Source organism: Botrytis fragariae, assembly GCF_013461495.1.
Source record: "Botrytis fragariae strain BVB16 chromosome Unknown tig00000251, whole genome shotgun sequence".
Classification (NCBI taxonomy): domain Eukaryota; kingdom Fungi; phylum Ascomycota; class Leotiomycetes; order Helotiales; family Sclerotiniaceae; genus Botrytis; species Botrytis fragariae.
Window position 1 is genome coordinate 220118 of NW_023501003.1, and position 16272 is coordinate 236389.

Genomic DNA, 16272 nt, shown 5'->3' on the forward strand with positions numbered 1-16272 from the left:
AACATCAATTAAATTTTAGTAAATGTGCTTGACATTTTTCATTGTGACATGTGAAGTTTTGGTATCGTACAATAACGTGTATACATATTTTACATACTGGGGTTTTACAGATCCTTTAACGTAATTTACTTGAGAGTCGAAATGATTCAAGCTCATAGAGACTACGCAATATCAAAGTAGATGTCTAGCAAATGGAATAATCCCCCTATCTACTTTTCTAGAGGTTTAATACCCTTATGGATTGCTGCAATTCCACCTGTCAAATCCTCCCATCCCTTTCCAGGAACCACAAATCCAGCTTCCTTAATCATATCCCTGAATTCCTCCTGTTTAGGAAACTTCTCAATACTCTCTACCAAGTACTGATAACTATCTCTATCTCCCGCCACCAATTGACCAATCAATGGTATCGCTGAGAAACTCCATTGTTTATAAATCGCATTAAACAACGGATTTGTGACATCCGAGAATTCCAAACAAGCGAAAAGTCCACCGGGTTTCAGAACACGGTGCGCTTCCCGCAACGCAGCGGCTTTATTTGTGAAATTGCGGATTCCGAAGGCGACGGTGTAGAGATCGAGGGAATTGGAAGGGACCATGGGCAGAGACTCGGCGTTTGCGAGGAGGAAATTGAGACGTGGAGAATGGGCATAGGAGGTTTGCAGCGAGCGTTTGCGCCCTTCCGCAAGCATCTCGGGGTTGATGTCGGAGATGGTTATGCTGGAGGAGGGGGATTTATTGATGTTGGTTGCGTGGTCGAGGAGGCGGAAGGCGATGTCTCCGGTGCCGCCGGCTATGTCGAGCATTTTCCAGCCTTGAGAGGGGGAGGAGGTGGAGGAGGTGGTAGGGGGGGTGAAACCGGGGTTTATGGAGCGGACGAAGTGGTCTCTGAGGTTGAGGTTAGTAGGTGGATTGTATGTATGTGTGTATGTATATGAAGACTGTCTAGATTGAATGAGAGAATGTAAGAAAGACTACACATACTTCCATAATCTATGAATCCCCAATGACATAAAGTCGTTCATGGCATCGTACGAGGCTGCCACATTACTGAAGACTCCCGCAACTATTCATCACGATGTACGAATTAGCCTTCGTTCATGCAATCTAATCGCCCCATCATTGACTTTCCAAGCCATTGAACACACCTCTAGCTTCTTTCTCCGCCTCCAGCACAGTTTGGTATCCAAAATGTGTGGTTCGCCCATTATCACTATTCGATGCACCCGCAGACGATGGTTGTGTCGAGGATGAATCTGCTTGACGTATCGTACCCGAAGTTGAAAAGTATCTCGAAGCGAATTGGGTTCTGGCAGACCTAGTTAAAGGTCTGAATGCTGATCTACAAGCCATTTTGGGTTAAATGACTACAATTCTGTGGTAGGTGCAAGAACCAAACACCAGTTATAAAACAATGGGAATACAAAAATTCCCCAGGTATTTCCCAATCCCGATAAATTTCTCGCCTCGTCAGCCTTGCCAAGTTTTTTCTCCGGCTAGTTGGTTTGGTGAAGAAGTAAGCTAGCGGAACAAGGGATAGGAGTGGATCGGTTATCGACGGCATTACCCCAGATTTCAGCCTTGGTCTCCAGTGTTTTAGCACGGTTGGAGTCCCCAGTATCTGTGTTGATCTTTCTTGTGCCGGACGCTCTTTTTGTTTTGTATTTAAGAAGGGCCCGGTTGGTATTGATTGAATGATGTTGAAGAATTGATTCTTCAAAACGGTCAATTTGCTGCTTGGGAATGTTATATTGAGGGTTAGATGTGATATTGTTGATTGATCACTGAAGTCAGATAAGCAAACAATTATGAATTCACAGAGAATTGGAGGGTGTCTTTTGCGGGGAAGTAAGAGGGGAGGGATATCTGGACCTTCTTTGAGAAGCAAAACTCATGGAATATGGTCGGCAAGATGTCATTCTACCGTGGGACCAAGTCAGAAACCTGGGTCTGCAGGGTGAGTTTTCATTGATTCGATATAGAGTATCAATTGCTAATGAATAAATAGAGTACGCTTCCCCGGAGCAGTAGACAGTAAATTTACCTCTTCCCTCTCTTTCGAGCACCCCTCAACCTACACCGCCATCCCTACCTACCGCACCATGTCTCCGGACGGTGAAATCCTCGATCCATCCGCTGTTCTCCCCTCCGACGAAGCTGCGTTAGAAATGTATCTCAACATGATAAAAGTATCTATTATGGATGTTATAATGGTTGAAGCACAACGACAAGGTCGATTGAGCTTTTACATGCCGAGTCAGGGTGAAGAAGGTACTTGTGTGGGATCGGCGGCCGCGTTGGAGAAGGACGATGTGATTTTTAGTCAGTATAGAGAGGCAGGTGTGTTTATGCAGAGGGGATATACGTTGGAGGATTTTATGAGTCAGCTGTTTGCCAATAGGAAGGATAAGGGAAAGGGAAGGAATATGCCGGTACATTATGGGAGTAAGGAGTTGAATATTGTGAGTTTCCTTCTGATATTGCCCAAAACTTGACGTCCAAAAACGGGAAGGAATTGAATTCAAACAGCTAACAAAATACAGCACTCTATCTCCTCTCCCCTCGCAACTCAAATTCCCCATGCCTCAGGAGCAGCCTACGCATTAAAACTCCAACGTCTCCAAAACCCCTCTCTCCCTCCCCGAGTTGTAGCCTGTTATTTTGGCGAAGGAGCCGCCTCAGAAGGAGACTTCCACGGCGCCCTCAACATAGCCGCCACGCGCTCCTGCCCTGTAATCTTCATCTGTCGAAATAACGGGTACGCCATCTCGACCCCCACGCTCGAACAATACCGCGGCGACGGTATCGCCAGCCGCGGTACTGGCTACGGCATCGATACCATTCGCGTCGACGGCAATGACATCTGGGCCGTGCTCCAAGTGACCAAGAAAGCGCGCGAGCTGGCGCTCACCGATGGCGGCCGCCCCGTCCTCATCGAAGCAATGTCCTATCGCATTTCCCACCATAGCACCTCGGATGATTCCTTTGCCTACCGCGCGCGCGTCGAAGTCGAAGATTGGAAACGCAGGGATAATCCGATCACGCGGCTGCGGAAATATTTGGAAAAGAGAAATGTATGGGATGAAGCGAAGGAAATCGAAGCGCGGACGAATATTAAAAAGGAGGTTTTGAAGAAACTGAGCGAGGCGGAGAAGGAAAAGAAACCTCCGATTAAAAGTATGTTTGAGGATGTGTATAAGGAGATGACGCCGGAGTTGAAAAGTCAAATGGAGGAGTTGAGGACGGTGATGGAGGAATATCCGGAGGAATATGATGTGGGTGAGTTTGAGGGGGGTGTGGGTAGTCTGAGGTGAGGGATTGGAAATGGCGAAATGTAGATTGTGAGAGAGGGAGAAAGGGGGGGATTCATAGATGAGATTATGAGATTATGATTGTAGAATTGGAATACATTAGCATTAGCACTAGCACGTATTAGCGAGAAATACAATAGATACCTACCTAGGTACTTGAGGCGTAGTATTTGCTTTTGCATTCACCGACATTCATCGTGCTCACTTATTTCAATATCACCCATCATTACTCGTATACTGTTATGCAAAATTTGAGTACTTTAATCTACTCTAATGACGCTTATAAAATCTATCTATACCTAAAATAGTAAGACACTTTAACGCTCATACTCAAAAATAGAGTAAACAAGACAATATCCGCTGAGAAGCTATCCAAAACCCATCATCCAGCCATACAATTGCTGAAAACGCCTTTTGTCATAACCTAACATCCAAACGATTCCATCAAGTACGCCTACTTTTATACCCCCAAAGAAAAATATCTACCAAGAATATCTTTACTTCCTCGCTACTCCCGTGACAAGCAATGCACCACTCCCAACCTGTACTTTCCACCCCTCTTTAATCAACATTCTCGCTACTGCAGGTCCCAACTTCCCTTTTCCACCTTCACTATGATTACCCACACCCGTTACAATTTTAAATCCTTCTTGTGGTCCCGCTCGTATGTATCCACCGCTGAGTCTTCTCCGTTCCTCTGAAACCCACCACACGGTTACTTTCTCTCTTGCAATTCTCACTGCGTCTCGAACTCCAACTCCGTGTAAATCTATACCACCGTTCCAGCATTGGCTCATGACTAATTCGTCTGCTGCTGCACTTTCGGCATCTTTAACACGGACGTTGGCATCTCGTCCTTGTTGGGAGTAATAAGCTGCTGCGCCGCCCATTAGAGGATTAGATCTGGATTTTTTGTATGCAGCAGATGCTTTTTGGAAAGCAGTGTTGCGCGCGTTGATGTGAGGGCTTGCATCTGTGGAGGGAGAGAGCGGTGTACAAGGATTAGATGAGGTGGAATGGGTGGGGTAGATGGCGTTTAAAGAGTATTGTTTTGAAGCGGATAAAACCGTGGGTGAAGGGTCAATAACGAGGGGCGTATGTCGAATTTCGATTTGAAGGTTTGGTTTACCAGATTTGGAGACGGGAATCGATATGAGTGCGTTTGCCAATTCACGTGCATTGGCTGTATATGGATATGTCATTTGAGTGAGAATGAGTATATGGGAGGGCTTAATTGAAGGAAAAGCTTCCCCGAGTTCCATTGCTTGAACTTCGATTATTGGGTCTTCCTCTTCCATATCGGTGGCAGGGTAGTTTTCAATGATTGATAAGATGGTCGCTTTGACAGATGCTCCATTGTTGTGGTACAATGAAGTAATTTGTTGCATCGGTAAGCCGGTTCTGGTAGATAGAAATTCAACATCTTTTCTACCCGTCTCCCATTTACTCGCTTCAGTAGTAAGGGGGGAATCCTCTGCAATGGAACTGCTTTCAGAGGCTTCAGTCTTCCGACCTTTTCTCTTTCCTTTTTGTTTGCGGGTTTTAGGTGACGCGGAACTTTCAGAGAAAGCTTCAATACCACGTCTCCTCGATCCTGTTTCCTCGAGGAAGGATAGATTGAGCAAATCCTCGATCGCCAAATTAACATTTCCTTTGGACTTCTTTAGGGAATATTTGACATCAAAAGGCTTCAGAGTCTTGAAAGTTGCAAGCAAGAAATTCTCTTGACTATCCACATCCATTCCCTCAAGAGAATCCGTAAACTCAGTCCCCTTATAAGTATCTTCACTGCCAGGAAAGTCCAATCCTTCTAAAAGATCTAGTGAAGATGTCCTTTGACTCAATGTATCGTCTGTAGAACTACTCCATCCAGGTACACTTTTACTACTTGTGCTCGCATCGTCATTTCTGCTATTGCCATTTTGCGAATTCTGCTCTGCTGAAGCTTCCCCTCTATTTGTGTATGTTCCTCCCCAAGTTCCACTAGGATCAAAGCCAGTAGCTTCTTCAAACTCTGCATCTTTCCTTATCATGTCCAAAACCATGCGCGCAGCCTCAATTTGCTCTTTATTTGAAAGATCGTAATCTGCAATTATTGCACGAAACGTACTGTTATCGAGTGGGGGACAATATTCGGTCTATGTAATTCGTCAACAACGTATACAGCAAAAGAAACAGGAAACTCAAAATGAAATGAGATGGTGAATGAATTCAAGAATTACATACCTCCATTTGAGCCAGAAGCTCTTGAGTATTCACCATAATTGCAGTAATGCAAAGCAAATTTTGACGTCGATGCTTCTCTTCCAATTGCGCACGCAGACACAAGACAATTCACTCTTTTTTTATCAATAAACTCTTTCTTTTTCTTTTTCTTTCACTGAAATCAATATTCATGGAGATTCTGCTGGAAATAAATTATTGTAAATAGATGTAAGAGAAGCAAAATAATAAATATGTAACATGATTCTATGGGATATTGACATTTTCTGTGGTATTTCTCAAGTTCGAGTAGGTAACATTAGAGTTTTTGATCTACTCACTAGGGAAAGAATGAAGTGGTGGGATTTCGAACGATGATGAAGTCATGAGCCGAGAAATCAAAGGGCACCACATATCGAAGCTAATAGGCTGGCTTGGCTGGCTATCTTATCAGTGAGGAAACGCTAAATAGGGGTGAAATATTAATAAGCAAAATTGATGGAGCACTGTGGAGCGACAGCATGATTTCATGAAACATCGAGAATATGAGGTTGATGACAACCTTGGAGATCTCTCTCAAATGCTCTTCAACTTCGTTTGTATAACAGTTCTCCGTATGATAGAAAATCAAGTATCTTTATGTAGCTTTTGGAATGAACCAAATCGGAATGTTCTCATCAATTCTACAAGTCTGTGCATTCGCCGGCATTCTTAGGACGACCATCGCAACTACCTCTTCCAACAATGGATTGAAACAGATTGATACAGTGACAACATTAAATGGGAGATACCAAACTTAAGATCTAACACCTTCCCATAGCTTTACTGATCAAACTCAATCCACTCTTGCTGGCTTTGATATTACGCTTTCAAACCTTCACTCTCATCAACATTCAAAATATATCTGCATCAAGAGACAAGTTGTCTAGATTGACACGACGTCTATCTGTGCTTTGATCTCTATGAACTTGTTGCTTTTGAATTCACAATAGTATATCTTTCCCACTCAGACCGGGCGATACATGACAGGCGAGACGGTTGCTGTCAATAGCTGGTAGCAACCACCTTGTTTGAGATTGATGCATATCCGATGCGAAAGATATAGAATAGAGCCCATCGTAATTAGAAGTTGATTCGGATAGTTCACCGCGAAAGAGATCCACGCTGCACTTCTCGAGTACAATGGACTTGTCTGCTACATTCAAGAAGACTCTTTCTTCATCGCCACAGGTATTCTCCTCGACGCGAAACCTTAAGGCAACTAGCTCTACCAAGGAAAGCAGTGCATGCAAAGTTGCTGAGTACTCTACTGCAATTAGCTCAATCATTTTGTTCCTTCATACTTCTCAATCAACCATTCTTTCTTTGCCAAGTCTTGAAAAGGGCCGTTATAAATGCTTCCGATGCATTCAAGTCTTTGACTCTTGGCTCCGCAGGCTATATCATCAAAACCTGCGCTGAGCGCACTCAACAGATCTAAGATCTATATGCAAATAACACTTTGGAAGATTCTGATAGCCACTCAGTATTCATATGAATCAATTCAATATTCTCCAAAGTGTGAATCTCTCACTAGTCTTCAAGCAAATTGGGAGTTCAGACTACATCAAGCATTTCCACTAACTTCACTTTGGCTTTTGGAATTACCAATGTAGTATGGCTCATATCAGAACCTGGAAGTCGCTGCATTCTACCCCATGTGGTAGTCAACTATCTGTATTAAGAATTCAAGCTGGTATGGTAGGAACCCTCGCAACATCCTCCCTCAACGTTATTCTTCACTCCATTGTTCTTCTCAAACAATATACTCACTCGGGAACAATAAGCATCTTCTTCTCATTTGCTGCGCCATATCATTCAAAGGCTTGGGGACTATGTAATAATGTACTGTTCTCAATCTCTGATATGAGGTCAAATCCGCGCTTTGCAAACTTCGATGGCAAGCTCTAAAAGACCCGGAGTACTGGGTCAAAACGATCACAGGCATTCGCGAGATATTCTATTCCAAACGCATCAGACGAAAATAGATCAATGACCTTTTGGCGAATAGACATTCTCGGCTTGGTTGCCTCAGTGATTTTGTTCAACAATATCATCGTAAGAACTTCCCCACCACTTTTCGTAAGGAAACTCCATTCCTTATTAGTATTTGGTCTCATTTTCTGGACTGAACCACCAAAGTCGACAAGCTCTGTTGTTATTGATCATTTCAATTACTCCAATTTGATAGAGGAGGTTATGTGGTAAACTGATAAAACCTACATTCACTCATATATCGATTCAATAAAGATGCAACGAAAATTTCCAAGGCTCTATGGCAGCCGTCCAATTGAGACACCTTATCGAGGATTAGGGAGTCAAATCAGCTATCTGCAGCCCGCCATGTGAGTAGGAACAACTTTTCATTTCTGAGTCCATACATTCCATCTCAAATCCTGTGTAGTTTTTTATTTTGTCTTCTCAGTGTGGCTTAACATTAGCCTTACTGTAGAACACTATCTTGTAGGACTGTTACTAAATTTCCAATCCTGCAGGTGCTTGTGCCGTTTGTGAACAAGGCTACTATACATGCGAAGAGCAGATGATGCCTCCCTGGTTTTATCGTCGTTCAATTTCTACTGATGAAACCAGACAAATTGCTGCCTCGCACGTAAAACTTACGCAACAAGATTGCAAGTATTTAATATAAAGACCCGCGAAGTATGGAGACATCATTGTCAATCGATGGAAGAAGAAGAGCCAAGACAAACGTCAATCGTTGCTACTTGAAGCCATTCCAAATCTTTGCGAGAAGAGGTGGATCATCCCTCGACATGGTTTCACTCCTGAAGGTAAGCAATTTCCACCCATAAATATCGATGGACAAATGGAACTACGCTTGCTAGAAATCTATCATCAACTCCTCTTGCATTGGTTGAGTTCGGAAGTCCTCAAGACAAACCCCGCTGTACTTTTTGCATTGTTGTACAATCGAACGGTATATGCTCCTCAGGACTGGGCGTCATTTGATTCGCGACAGCTCAACAGCTCTTTTCTTTTCAGACACTTCGATGTTGACTTTTCAGCCACATGTATTGTGATGTATGGTCTCGGGTACAGGCAGGTGGTGGACTGGAAAGCTGGTCCGGGACACAGAGCGGATATTCTTGGGTTCCCTAAGGCACATCTTGTTCTCGAGGCTCAAGCTCATCTGATGGTTTCAATTCGGAGGGTTGTTGACAGCATACTTCAAGGAATAGATGAGAGTACACCAGTTGCAGCAGAAAAGTAGAAATCTATGGTTTCGCTGGGATTCAGGCATAGTAGTGTCGTGGAATTGTGGTCACCCTACACCAATCAAGCATTCTCATCGCCTCCATCGTTTTCTCTCGCCAATCTGATCTCTTTGGCTCAAACACGATTAGAAGCAACCATTGATCATCTTTGGCTATCGCAGACAGAGCCGGCATACATGAAACGATATATTCTGGACATGTGCCATGGAGGTGCTTACGAGTTAACTAAAGATATGGGGCTGGATGGCTGGTTGTACAGGGAATCACTGAAGCCATCAAGTCTTGCTGGAGGTGGGGCTGGGTAAAGAATGAATGCGAGCGCGTCAAATTAATCCAGATCGATTTCGAGACAATGTTGCACAAGGCGAAGATCTTCCATCTAAGTATGATAAGGCATTGGGTGCACTAGAGTAAGTTCGTTTGAGTTTTCCGATCATCTGCATGAATTTTGAATACTTGATACGGAATCTTATTAAATACTATCCAGACTCTTGGTATGGAATGATATCAACCGTCGTTGCGGTCTCCTTGGAAGGACAACCCCACAGAGACCGGGATTTTCTGACATTTATACGACAACTAAGAAATTCCAAGAACAAGGGCCTGATATCCTCGAAGTGAACAGGAAAAGCGGCTTGCTTTCTGATTTAAAATATACATTTGAAAATGAGCTTTTAGATTATTGCTTAGCAAACTTGCAGATCAAAGCTGACATACAACAAAAGCCAAACACATGGCCAAAAGTAACCATAGATCACACACTGTTATTCTCTATTTTAGACAATCACCTGGCTAAGAGTAATATCAAAGAAAAGTCTCGTCTATATGAGGTCTCATCAAATCTCCTCTCAGATCTAGCAGCTTCTCGTGAAATGTTCCCTCACTGGTTGGAAGGAAATGGCTTGGTTGAATCATTCTCAAAACATCAGGAAAGCACTGGAGGCATTTTGGCAGGGCATCAGGAAGGAAAGTGCGATGGTTTGGAAGCAGAATGGTTTTACCGAAGACGAGTTAGCTCAAGAGCTTGAGTATATCAGTGCCACCACTACTCAAGAATACCTAAGTGCTGTTCAAGCCGAGGAACAGCAGCTACTAGCCCAAATCCAACGGAATCAGAACGATCGAATCAATCAAAAGAGCCAGAAACCTGCCAAAACACCCACACAAACAACATGGGGCACGGAAGGTACAACTCCAACCCTTCCAGCGCAAACAAAAGTCAAAGATAAAACTCGCTCCTCCACCCATCCCCAACCATCCCCAACCAATCTCCAAGACCTCGCCAACCACCTAGAAAACACAGCCTCCTCTCCCTCCCCACTACCCAAAATCCTCGTCACAAACGCGCTTACGAAATGCTCTCCCACATGTATCCCTGCACTGCCGAAGCCGCATCCACAAAGAGTATCGAATGGGATCTTTCCGTGCATAGTATGTCTGACATGGGATTTTGCGCACAGAATAAAGGAGGTAGTGCGGTAGGGTTTAAGAGGGAGTTTGCGGGTATGGGGGAAGGAGAGATAGGCGAGGATGAGAATGGACAGGAACATGGAGAAGGAGGGGAGAGAGCATTCGTAAATCGGAGTGGAAAAATCATTTTTCATCGCCCGCATCCGGTGGCGAAAATTGATCCGGTTATGTTGAGGTGTATGGGGAGGAGAATGACGAGAAGGTTTGAGTGGGGGAAGAGGGTTTTTGGGTTGCGTGGGGTTGATGGGGATGAGAATAGTAGTGGGGATTTGGAGGGATGAGTTGAGTCGAATGTTCGGGAAGGTAGGGAGATGCGGAGATGGGAAATAATATGAAGAGAATACCTACCTAATTTTTAAACTCTGAGTCGGGAAACAATAATTGGTAGCGTGGTATAATATGGATTTATCAAACAAACATTCTTTAGGTTTTAAGCTTACACGAATCGGAATAGATAAATAGATAGACAGATGAACCCAGGGATTTTATTTTATTCTAACTTGATTCTCTTCAAGCGAAAGAGGAGTCTCTTGGACCAATTCATTAGTTGGATCTACAATGATCATCAAACGAGTACAGGACCGCGGGACCGTACAATATTGGGCGTGAAAGGGAGGGAGATAAGTACCCAGGTAGGTATGTCATGTAGTAGATACTTGATATGAGAAATTAATCCTACTCACCGGGGATATTCCACACCAAACCGGAAAGAAAAGGTGACGAATTGCTCACGGATTGCTGAGACCCGTTTATTGACTGACATAGGTAATGAAAGGGAAAGAGAGGAATAGAGGAAGGAACGTGTAAACACCCGCTTGTTGAATATGTAGATCTATCTATAGCACAGCTTGCTATTCTCGTTTTCTCCCTGTTTAATTTTTTTTCATCAGTTGAGTTTACGATGTGTAAGTTTTTATTCTGTAAACACCCATACATCCTTCCATAAACTCATAATCATCCAGGTGCACAAAGACGTACCAATCTGATCAAATCAGATAGATCTAATAATTTAATATCATTGCGAAAAACTCCGTCTCTTTAGGTGGATACATACCTAGGTAGATACATACATTCTTTTATGTTAGATATCGAGCGAGAAGTGAATAGATATTAGTGGTGCTTGTGTCATACATACATACATACATATATACATACACCACAATGTCCAAAACAAATACTTCAAGTGGAAATTTGAAAATAGATTTCATTACTGTGATTTCTGTAGTTGCTGTGATGTCGATTATTACGCTGTATGCCCATCCATCCCTTCATCCCTTCATCCTTTCATCCTTCCTTCCATTCGTCTTCCCTTCCATACATGTATGTATACTAGTAACAGCCTATGCAAGCGAGCTCATTACCATCCCTTCCCTCCCTCCTTCCTCTCACAATCTCCTCGCCAAACCCCTATTCACCATGCATGCATACATATATCCAGCATCCATCCACCTCGCGATATTCTTCTCTCACGTATTTGTTACAAATTTATCTTCTCTGCTACATCTCTCCAACTCCGATTCCGATTCCAACTCCAACCCCAGCTTCGAGTTTATGATATGATCCTCGATGCGTGAGCATCCACTCCCGTCACGTCATCTATTAACCCCAAACCTAATACTCATCATCACTCTCATCATCCGGCAAAAGCGCTCTATATCTCCTCTCCGCCAAATCCTCCTCCAACCCCCCCTCATCCCCACTATCTCTATAGCCCTCTCCGCCCGCCAAACTAAGAGCCACAGGTAAGAAAACCAACGCATGCAACGCCGCAAAAATGACCAACGCAAGCCAAATTCTAAAATAATAAATCTCGAAGATTTTACTCCTCGTAAACGCCAACACCGTGACGCCTACCAATTTCGTAATCGTGATACCGCTGAAGACTGAGCCGCCTACATTGACAAGAGCGGTCCATGCGCGCGCATCCTTGTTGCGGAACTTATTTTTCGCTTTTTCCATGACGGAGCGCGAGGGGAACATGAATGCGCGAGCGATGTGGGCGCAGAATTCCACGCCGATGCCGACGCAGATGATGAGGTTTACGAGACTGACTGCGTTGAGAGAGACGTTGAAGACAGCCATTGTGCCGATGATATCGGTGACTATCATTATGACTGTTACGGTGACTACAGCGCCTGTTTTGAGGGACCCGAGAAGAATCGAAGAGATGAATAGAATGAGTACCAAAGCGGAACAGAGAAGAGTTGCTGTGAGACTAATGATTGTGGTGTATTGATCGAAGAATATGTAGTAGATACTGTAGGGGAAAACTTCTAGACCAGACTTTTCACTCATACCATCTGCGATACGACGAGCAGAGACATAGGCGGCAATGAAATCTTCTTGGCTGTGGAGTGGTGTGTGACTCGTGCGGAAATGACTTGCTGGAATAGTATTTCTTTCTGCATCAATAACCAAGGCGTTTCCATATGCAGCTTGACCACCAAGAGGGCAGTCGTCATCTGTAGGAGAAGCAATCCATTTCTCTAGGTAATGAATGAATTCTTGACCTTCGGGCATACCATGTAAAGTGATATTCCATGCCGGATCACGATGTTCAAAGCAAGCTGAACGACCCTTAACACAACATGAGTCTAATGAAGGATCGAGCCAACGGAAATAGTCATCGATCCAGCTAGCAGGAGTAGCTGCGATGTAGGAAACTTCTGGCCTCTTTCTTTCCGACTCCAAAATATTGGTAAGGGATTCTGTTTCGCATGTTGTGAATCGAGAGCATAGCTGTTGTTGATGGCTACGTTCGGTAACATTCAATTCCCGGGTAACGAAATATACTGGTGGTCCTGAATCAAAGTAATCGTACAAGTCATTGAAGTATGGAATGAGATATGATCCGTCTGGAATTGCCACACGTTGATCCAAACCTAAAGCGACTTCAGGCATTAATGCAACCGCAGCGGCGAATATTCCAAGGAAGACAACGACGACAGCGGTCTTTACTTTACGGCCAAGTAAAGTTGGAGCATATGTCTTGCGAATGAACTTTTGAAGGAAGCCTTCATCAGAACCTTCGTAAAATCTAGAGTAAGAATTTCCATTGCCATTTCCAAGGTGAACACCCGCAGTTTTGATCTGAATGCAAGGAATGCAATCTACACGACGATCTTCAACGCGTCGTTGATTGAGACTGAGAATAGAAACAAACATGGTTATTTGTAGAACAGCATTGATGAATACTGCGCCTGCGGCATAAATTGCAAAGTTTCGAACTGCTGGCATACCAACAAAGGCACCAAGGGCAAATGCAATAGTCTCAGTAGATGCTGATAGAAGAATTGATGGACCCATTCTTCCAAGTGCTTTAGCAATACGGTGCTCAACCACTTCATCAGGATGGCTAGTATTAATTCTTTCAAATTCGTGAACAATCAAAAAGATATTGTCGACACCAACTGCAAGAACGATGAACGGGATGACCTCGGCGATGATAAGCGTAACCTTAACGCCTGCAAAGGAGAAAAGACCAATTGAGGCTGAGATAGACATCAGCACAATCAAAATACCCACCACTCCCAGTGAAAATTTAGATTGGACCAAAGAGCTGGCGGGGTTGTGCATTAATGTTCGGAATGAGATGGTTGTCGAGCCGAGAGCTAAAGATGCGTAGAAGAACATGATGATGTAACTAATGACGACAATCTTTGCATCAGTGTTGGTAGATTTATTAAGCTCTTGCTCAAGACTGATCTCAGTTGAGAAAGAAAGCCTTAAACCACGTTCGCTTGCTTGAACCTGCAAACGTAACAACTCATCTCGAAGGGAAGCCTCCCAGTCCATAGCATGTTCGACTTGAGATGACCCCTCATCATCATTGTTTACTACCCAGGTGATAATTAGGGCAGTAGCATCAATAACATCACCAGATTCTTGCCAACCACCAAATATCATTTTAGGATCTAGCGGTTGACCAAAAGCAGGACGGCAATTCACGGGTGATTCGGCACATGATCGAATAGTTTGCTCCCATGTATCCGGGCCAACACTGGAAATATCGTCGTTCAAGTAACCTCCTACAGATTGAACGACGCAAGCATCACCAGTGGGCTTGAGACACACGTCGCTGAATTTGGTACCGGTTTGTTTTCCGGTCAACCCTCTAATTCGATCTTCAGCTTGAAGCCACCATTTCAACGTATCGTAACTCATGACAGGACCAGGACCTGATGAGTTAGTATCGTTGACCAAGAACACTTGCTCGGCACGGTAAAAGGGTCCAAAATTCGAATCGAAATAAGCTTTCTCTTGAGCAGCAGAAGATGATGGGCTGACCCATAATCGTGCAGGGTTCTGTTCAATCTCAAATTTTGTCCAACCTAAACTCAAGATTCCAACTATGATTATGCTTGTTACAATAGTGATAGCTGGAAATCTCGCAGCTGTGAAGCCCAGACGACTGAATGCAGTGTCACAAACTGTATTGATCCAATAAGTTCTTTGTGGTCGGTCATACATGGCTCTGTTGTGGATCATGTCGCCTTCATCATCATCATCACTTGGGGCGACATCTTCCAAAAGTCGTAATCGTTCATTACGTCTTTTGGTATGCTTAGCCCAAGCTATGTGACCAAATACAGCAACAGCAATCAATAGTAGTACCATGCTGTATGTGAAGATAGCTGCGAAGGAAAGACATGGCAGCAATCCAACATGGCATGACCCAGACTCTGAAACTTCTGGTAAAGCCGGGCAGACGGCAGGACAATCCACACAAGAGCATCGAAAGTTCGGATCTTCATCGTTACACTTCTTGGGTACCATAGGTAATGGATCCATCCCCTTCTCCGGATATTTGCTAGGGTCTGGAAAGTTGATCTGGAATGGCGAGCCTAGTAAAGATTTGTGTCCCAGGAAAGCTAAGAATGAGGAGTAATTCTTTGCCCCTCCTCCAATAAATTCCATGGCATTGGAATTTGTTGGTCCAAACTTAACATCTTTGCAGCTATCAAAGAACCCCGACCCATACTCATCAGAGATGAGTTGATCTAGCTCCGTGACGATGTATTTATCACCCTTCTGCTTTGTCTCCGTTACATTCAGGAAAAGAGATTGATCTGGTGAGCATGTAAATGTACAAAAAGTGTTGTAAAAGTTCTCTTTGCATGCCGGACAAGAGGATATGATTGGATTCGCCTTCTTGATCTGATCTGCAAGAGCATCTATCTGCGAAGCTATTAGCAAAGTCCAACCGATTTCGAACATTCCCACGTACCTGACTCCCCTCACAACAAACAGGTCCCGTACTCCATTTCGGACCGCATAGCTCGACCAGTTGTTTCCTCGCCTCATGATCCGGTTCTTTTGCAAGCCCGTTATCCGGACAAGGGAGTTCAGGACCAAACCAACTATCCTTCCCACAGCTGCCCCTTATCGAACATCTTCCAGCTTCGTGTTTGGGTGTAAACCCTTCGCCTGCTGCGAAAGCAGCAGTGAGAATTCCGACTAAAGTGAAGGAATGCCGCATCACTGCGTTTGTTTACATGCGCCGCCCAGCGTCGCGATATACGAAAGCCGAGAGTCGATGATACACAGGCGAATCGGATGGAATAAGTGTACAAATAGGACGGTTTGCAGTTTGCAAATAAACGTCAAATCAATAGATTGATTATTGATTGAGGTTAACGATCGATAATTAAATTATTGATTTGATATTGTATTGTTGTATCAGAGTTAGTTGATGATTGTTGTCTGGATATCGGTACTGTAGATGCGTCCCAGCCACCAACCAATGCTGTCATAGTTCTAGTTCGTCGTTCTATGTGGCGTAAAGCTTCGCGTATCATTTGAATCCTTGTTTCACAATGGCCAACAAACTCACAAGGTACTCACTCATCCGTTTACATAATTAATCGAGCAGTGAGCCGGTGACTTTCCTCTACATATTGCTGCAGATTTGTAGGCTGCTATATTTTCAAAGATTGCTTCGTTTTATACATCAAGTTCATGTCAACGATTTCTCATCAAAATACATGATTGAACACGCTGCTGCAAGACAATGC

At 43.8% G+C, this 16272-nt stretch overlaps 6 protein-coding genes across 6 annotated transcripts; 3 read left to right on the top strand and 3 right to left on the bottom strand.

Moving 5' to 3' along the window:
• Positions 1-209: 209 nt before the first annotated feature.
• On the bottom strand, positions 210-1353 carry Bfra_011653 (putative ubiquinone biosynthesis methyltransferase coq5 protein; the record flags this gene model as incomplete). The annotated part of the gene is made up of 3 exons (XM_037341979.1): positions 210-888; positions 985-1066; positions 1149-1353. 3 exons carry the CDS (start codon positions 1351-1353, stop codon positions 210-212), a joined length of 966 nt encoding a protein of 321 aa, XP_037188059.1.
• A 455-nt stretch (positions 1354-1808) lies between these two features.
• Positions 1809-3314, top strand: Bfra_011654 (putative 2-oxoisovalerate dehydrogenase alpha subunit protein; the record flags this gene model as incomplete). Its single annotated transcript, XM_037341980.1, has 3 exons — positions 1809-1957; positions 2009-2462; positions 2544-3314. The coding sequence occupies 3 exons, from the start codon at positions 1809-1811 to the stop codon at positions 3312-3314; spliced, it is 1374 nt and encodes a 457-aa protein (XP_037188060.1).
• Positions 3315-3808: 494 nt separating this feature from the next.
• Bfra_011655 (putative smr domain protein) lies at positions 3809-5611 on the bottom strand (the record flags this gene model as incomplete). The annotated part of the gene is made up of 2 exons (XM_037341981.1): positions 5538-5611; positions 3809-5449 (listed from the first exon to the last, which is right to left on the bottom strand). Exons 1-2 carry the CDS (start codon positions 5571-5573, stop codon positions 3809-3811), a joined length of 1677 nt encoding a protein of 558 aa, XP_037188061.1. The 5' UTR covers positions 5574-5611.
• Positions 5612-7544: 1933 nt separating this feature from the next.
• Positions 7545-7866, top strand: Bfra_011656 (uncharacterized protein; the record flags this gene model as incomplete). The annotated part of the gene is made up of 2 exons (XM_037341982.1): positions 7545-7753; positions 7803-7866. The coding sequence occupies 2 exons, from the start codon at positions 7545-7547 to the stop codon at positions 7864-7866; spliced, it is 273 nt and encodes a 90-aa protein (XP_037188062.1).
• Positions 7867-8097: 231 nt separating this feature from the next.
• Positions 8098-9816, top strand: Bfra_011657 (uncharacterized protein; the record flags this gene model as incomplete). The annotated part of the gene is made up of 5 exons (XM_037341983.1): positions 8098-8163; positions 8215-8780; positions 8817-9079; positions 9126-9198; positions 9276-9816. The coding sequence occupies 5 exons, from the start codon at positions 8098-8100 to the stop codon at positions 9814-9816; spliced, it is 1509 nt and encodes a 502-aa protein (XP_037188063.1).
• A 2053-nt stretch (positions 9817-11869) lies between these two features.
• Positions 11870-15737, bottom strand: Bfra_011658 (putative patched sphingolipid transporter protein; the record flags this gene model as incomplete). Its single annotated transcript, XM_037341984.1, has 2 exons — positions 11870-15436; positions 15486-15737. The coding sequence occupies 2 exons, from the start codon at positions 15735-15737 to the stop codon at positions 11870-11872; spliced, it is 3819 nt and encodes a 1272-aa protein (XP_037188064.1).
• Between the last annotated feature and the right edge of the window lie 535 nt (positions 15738-16272).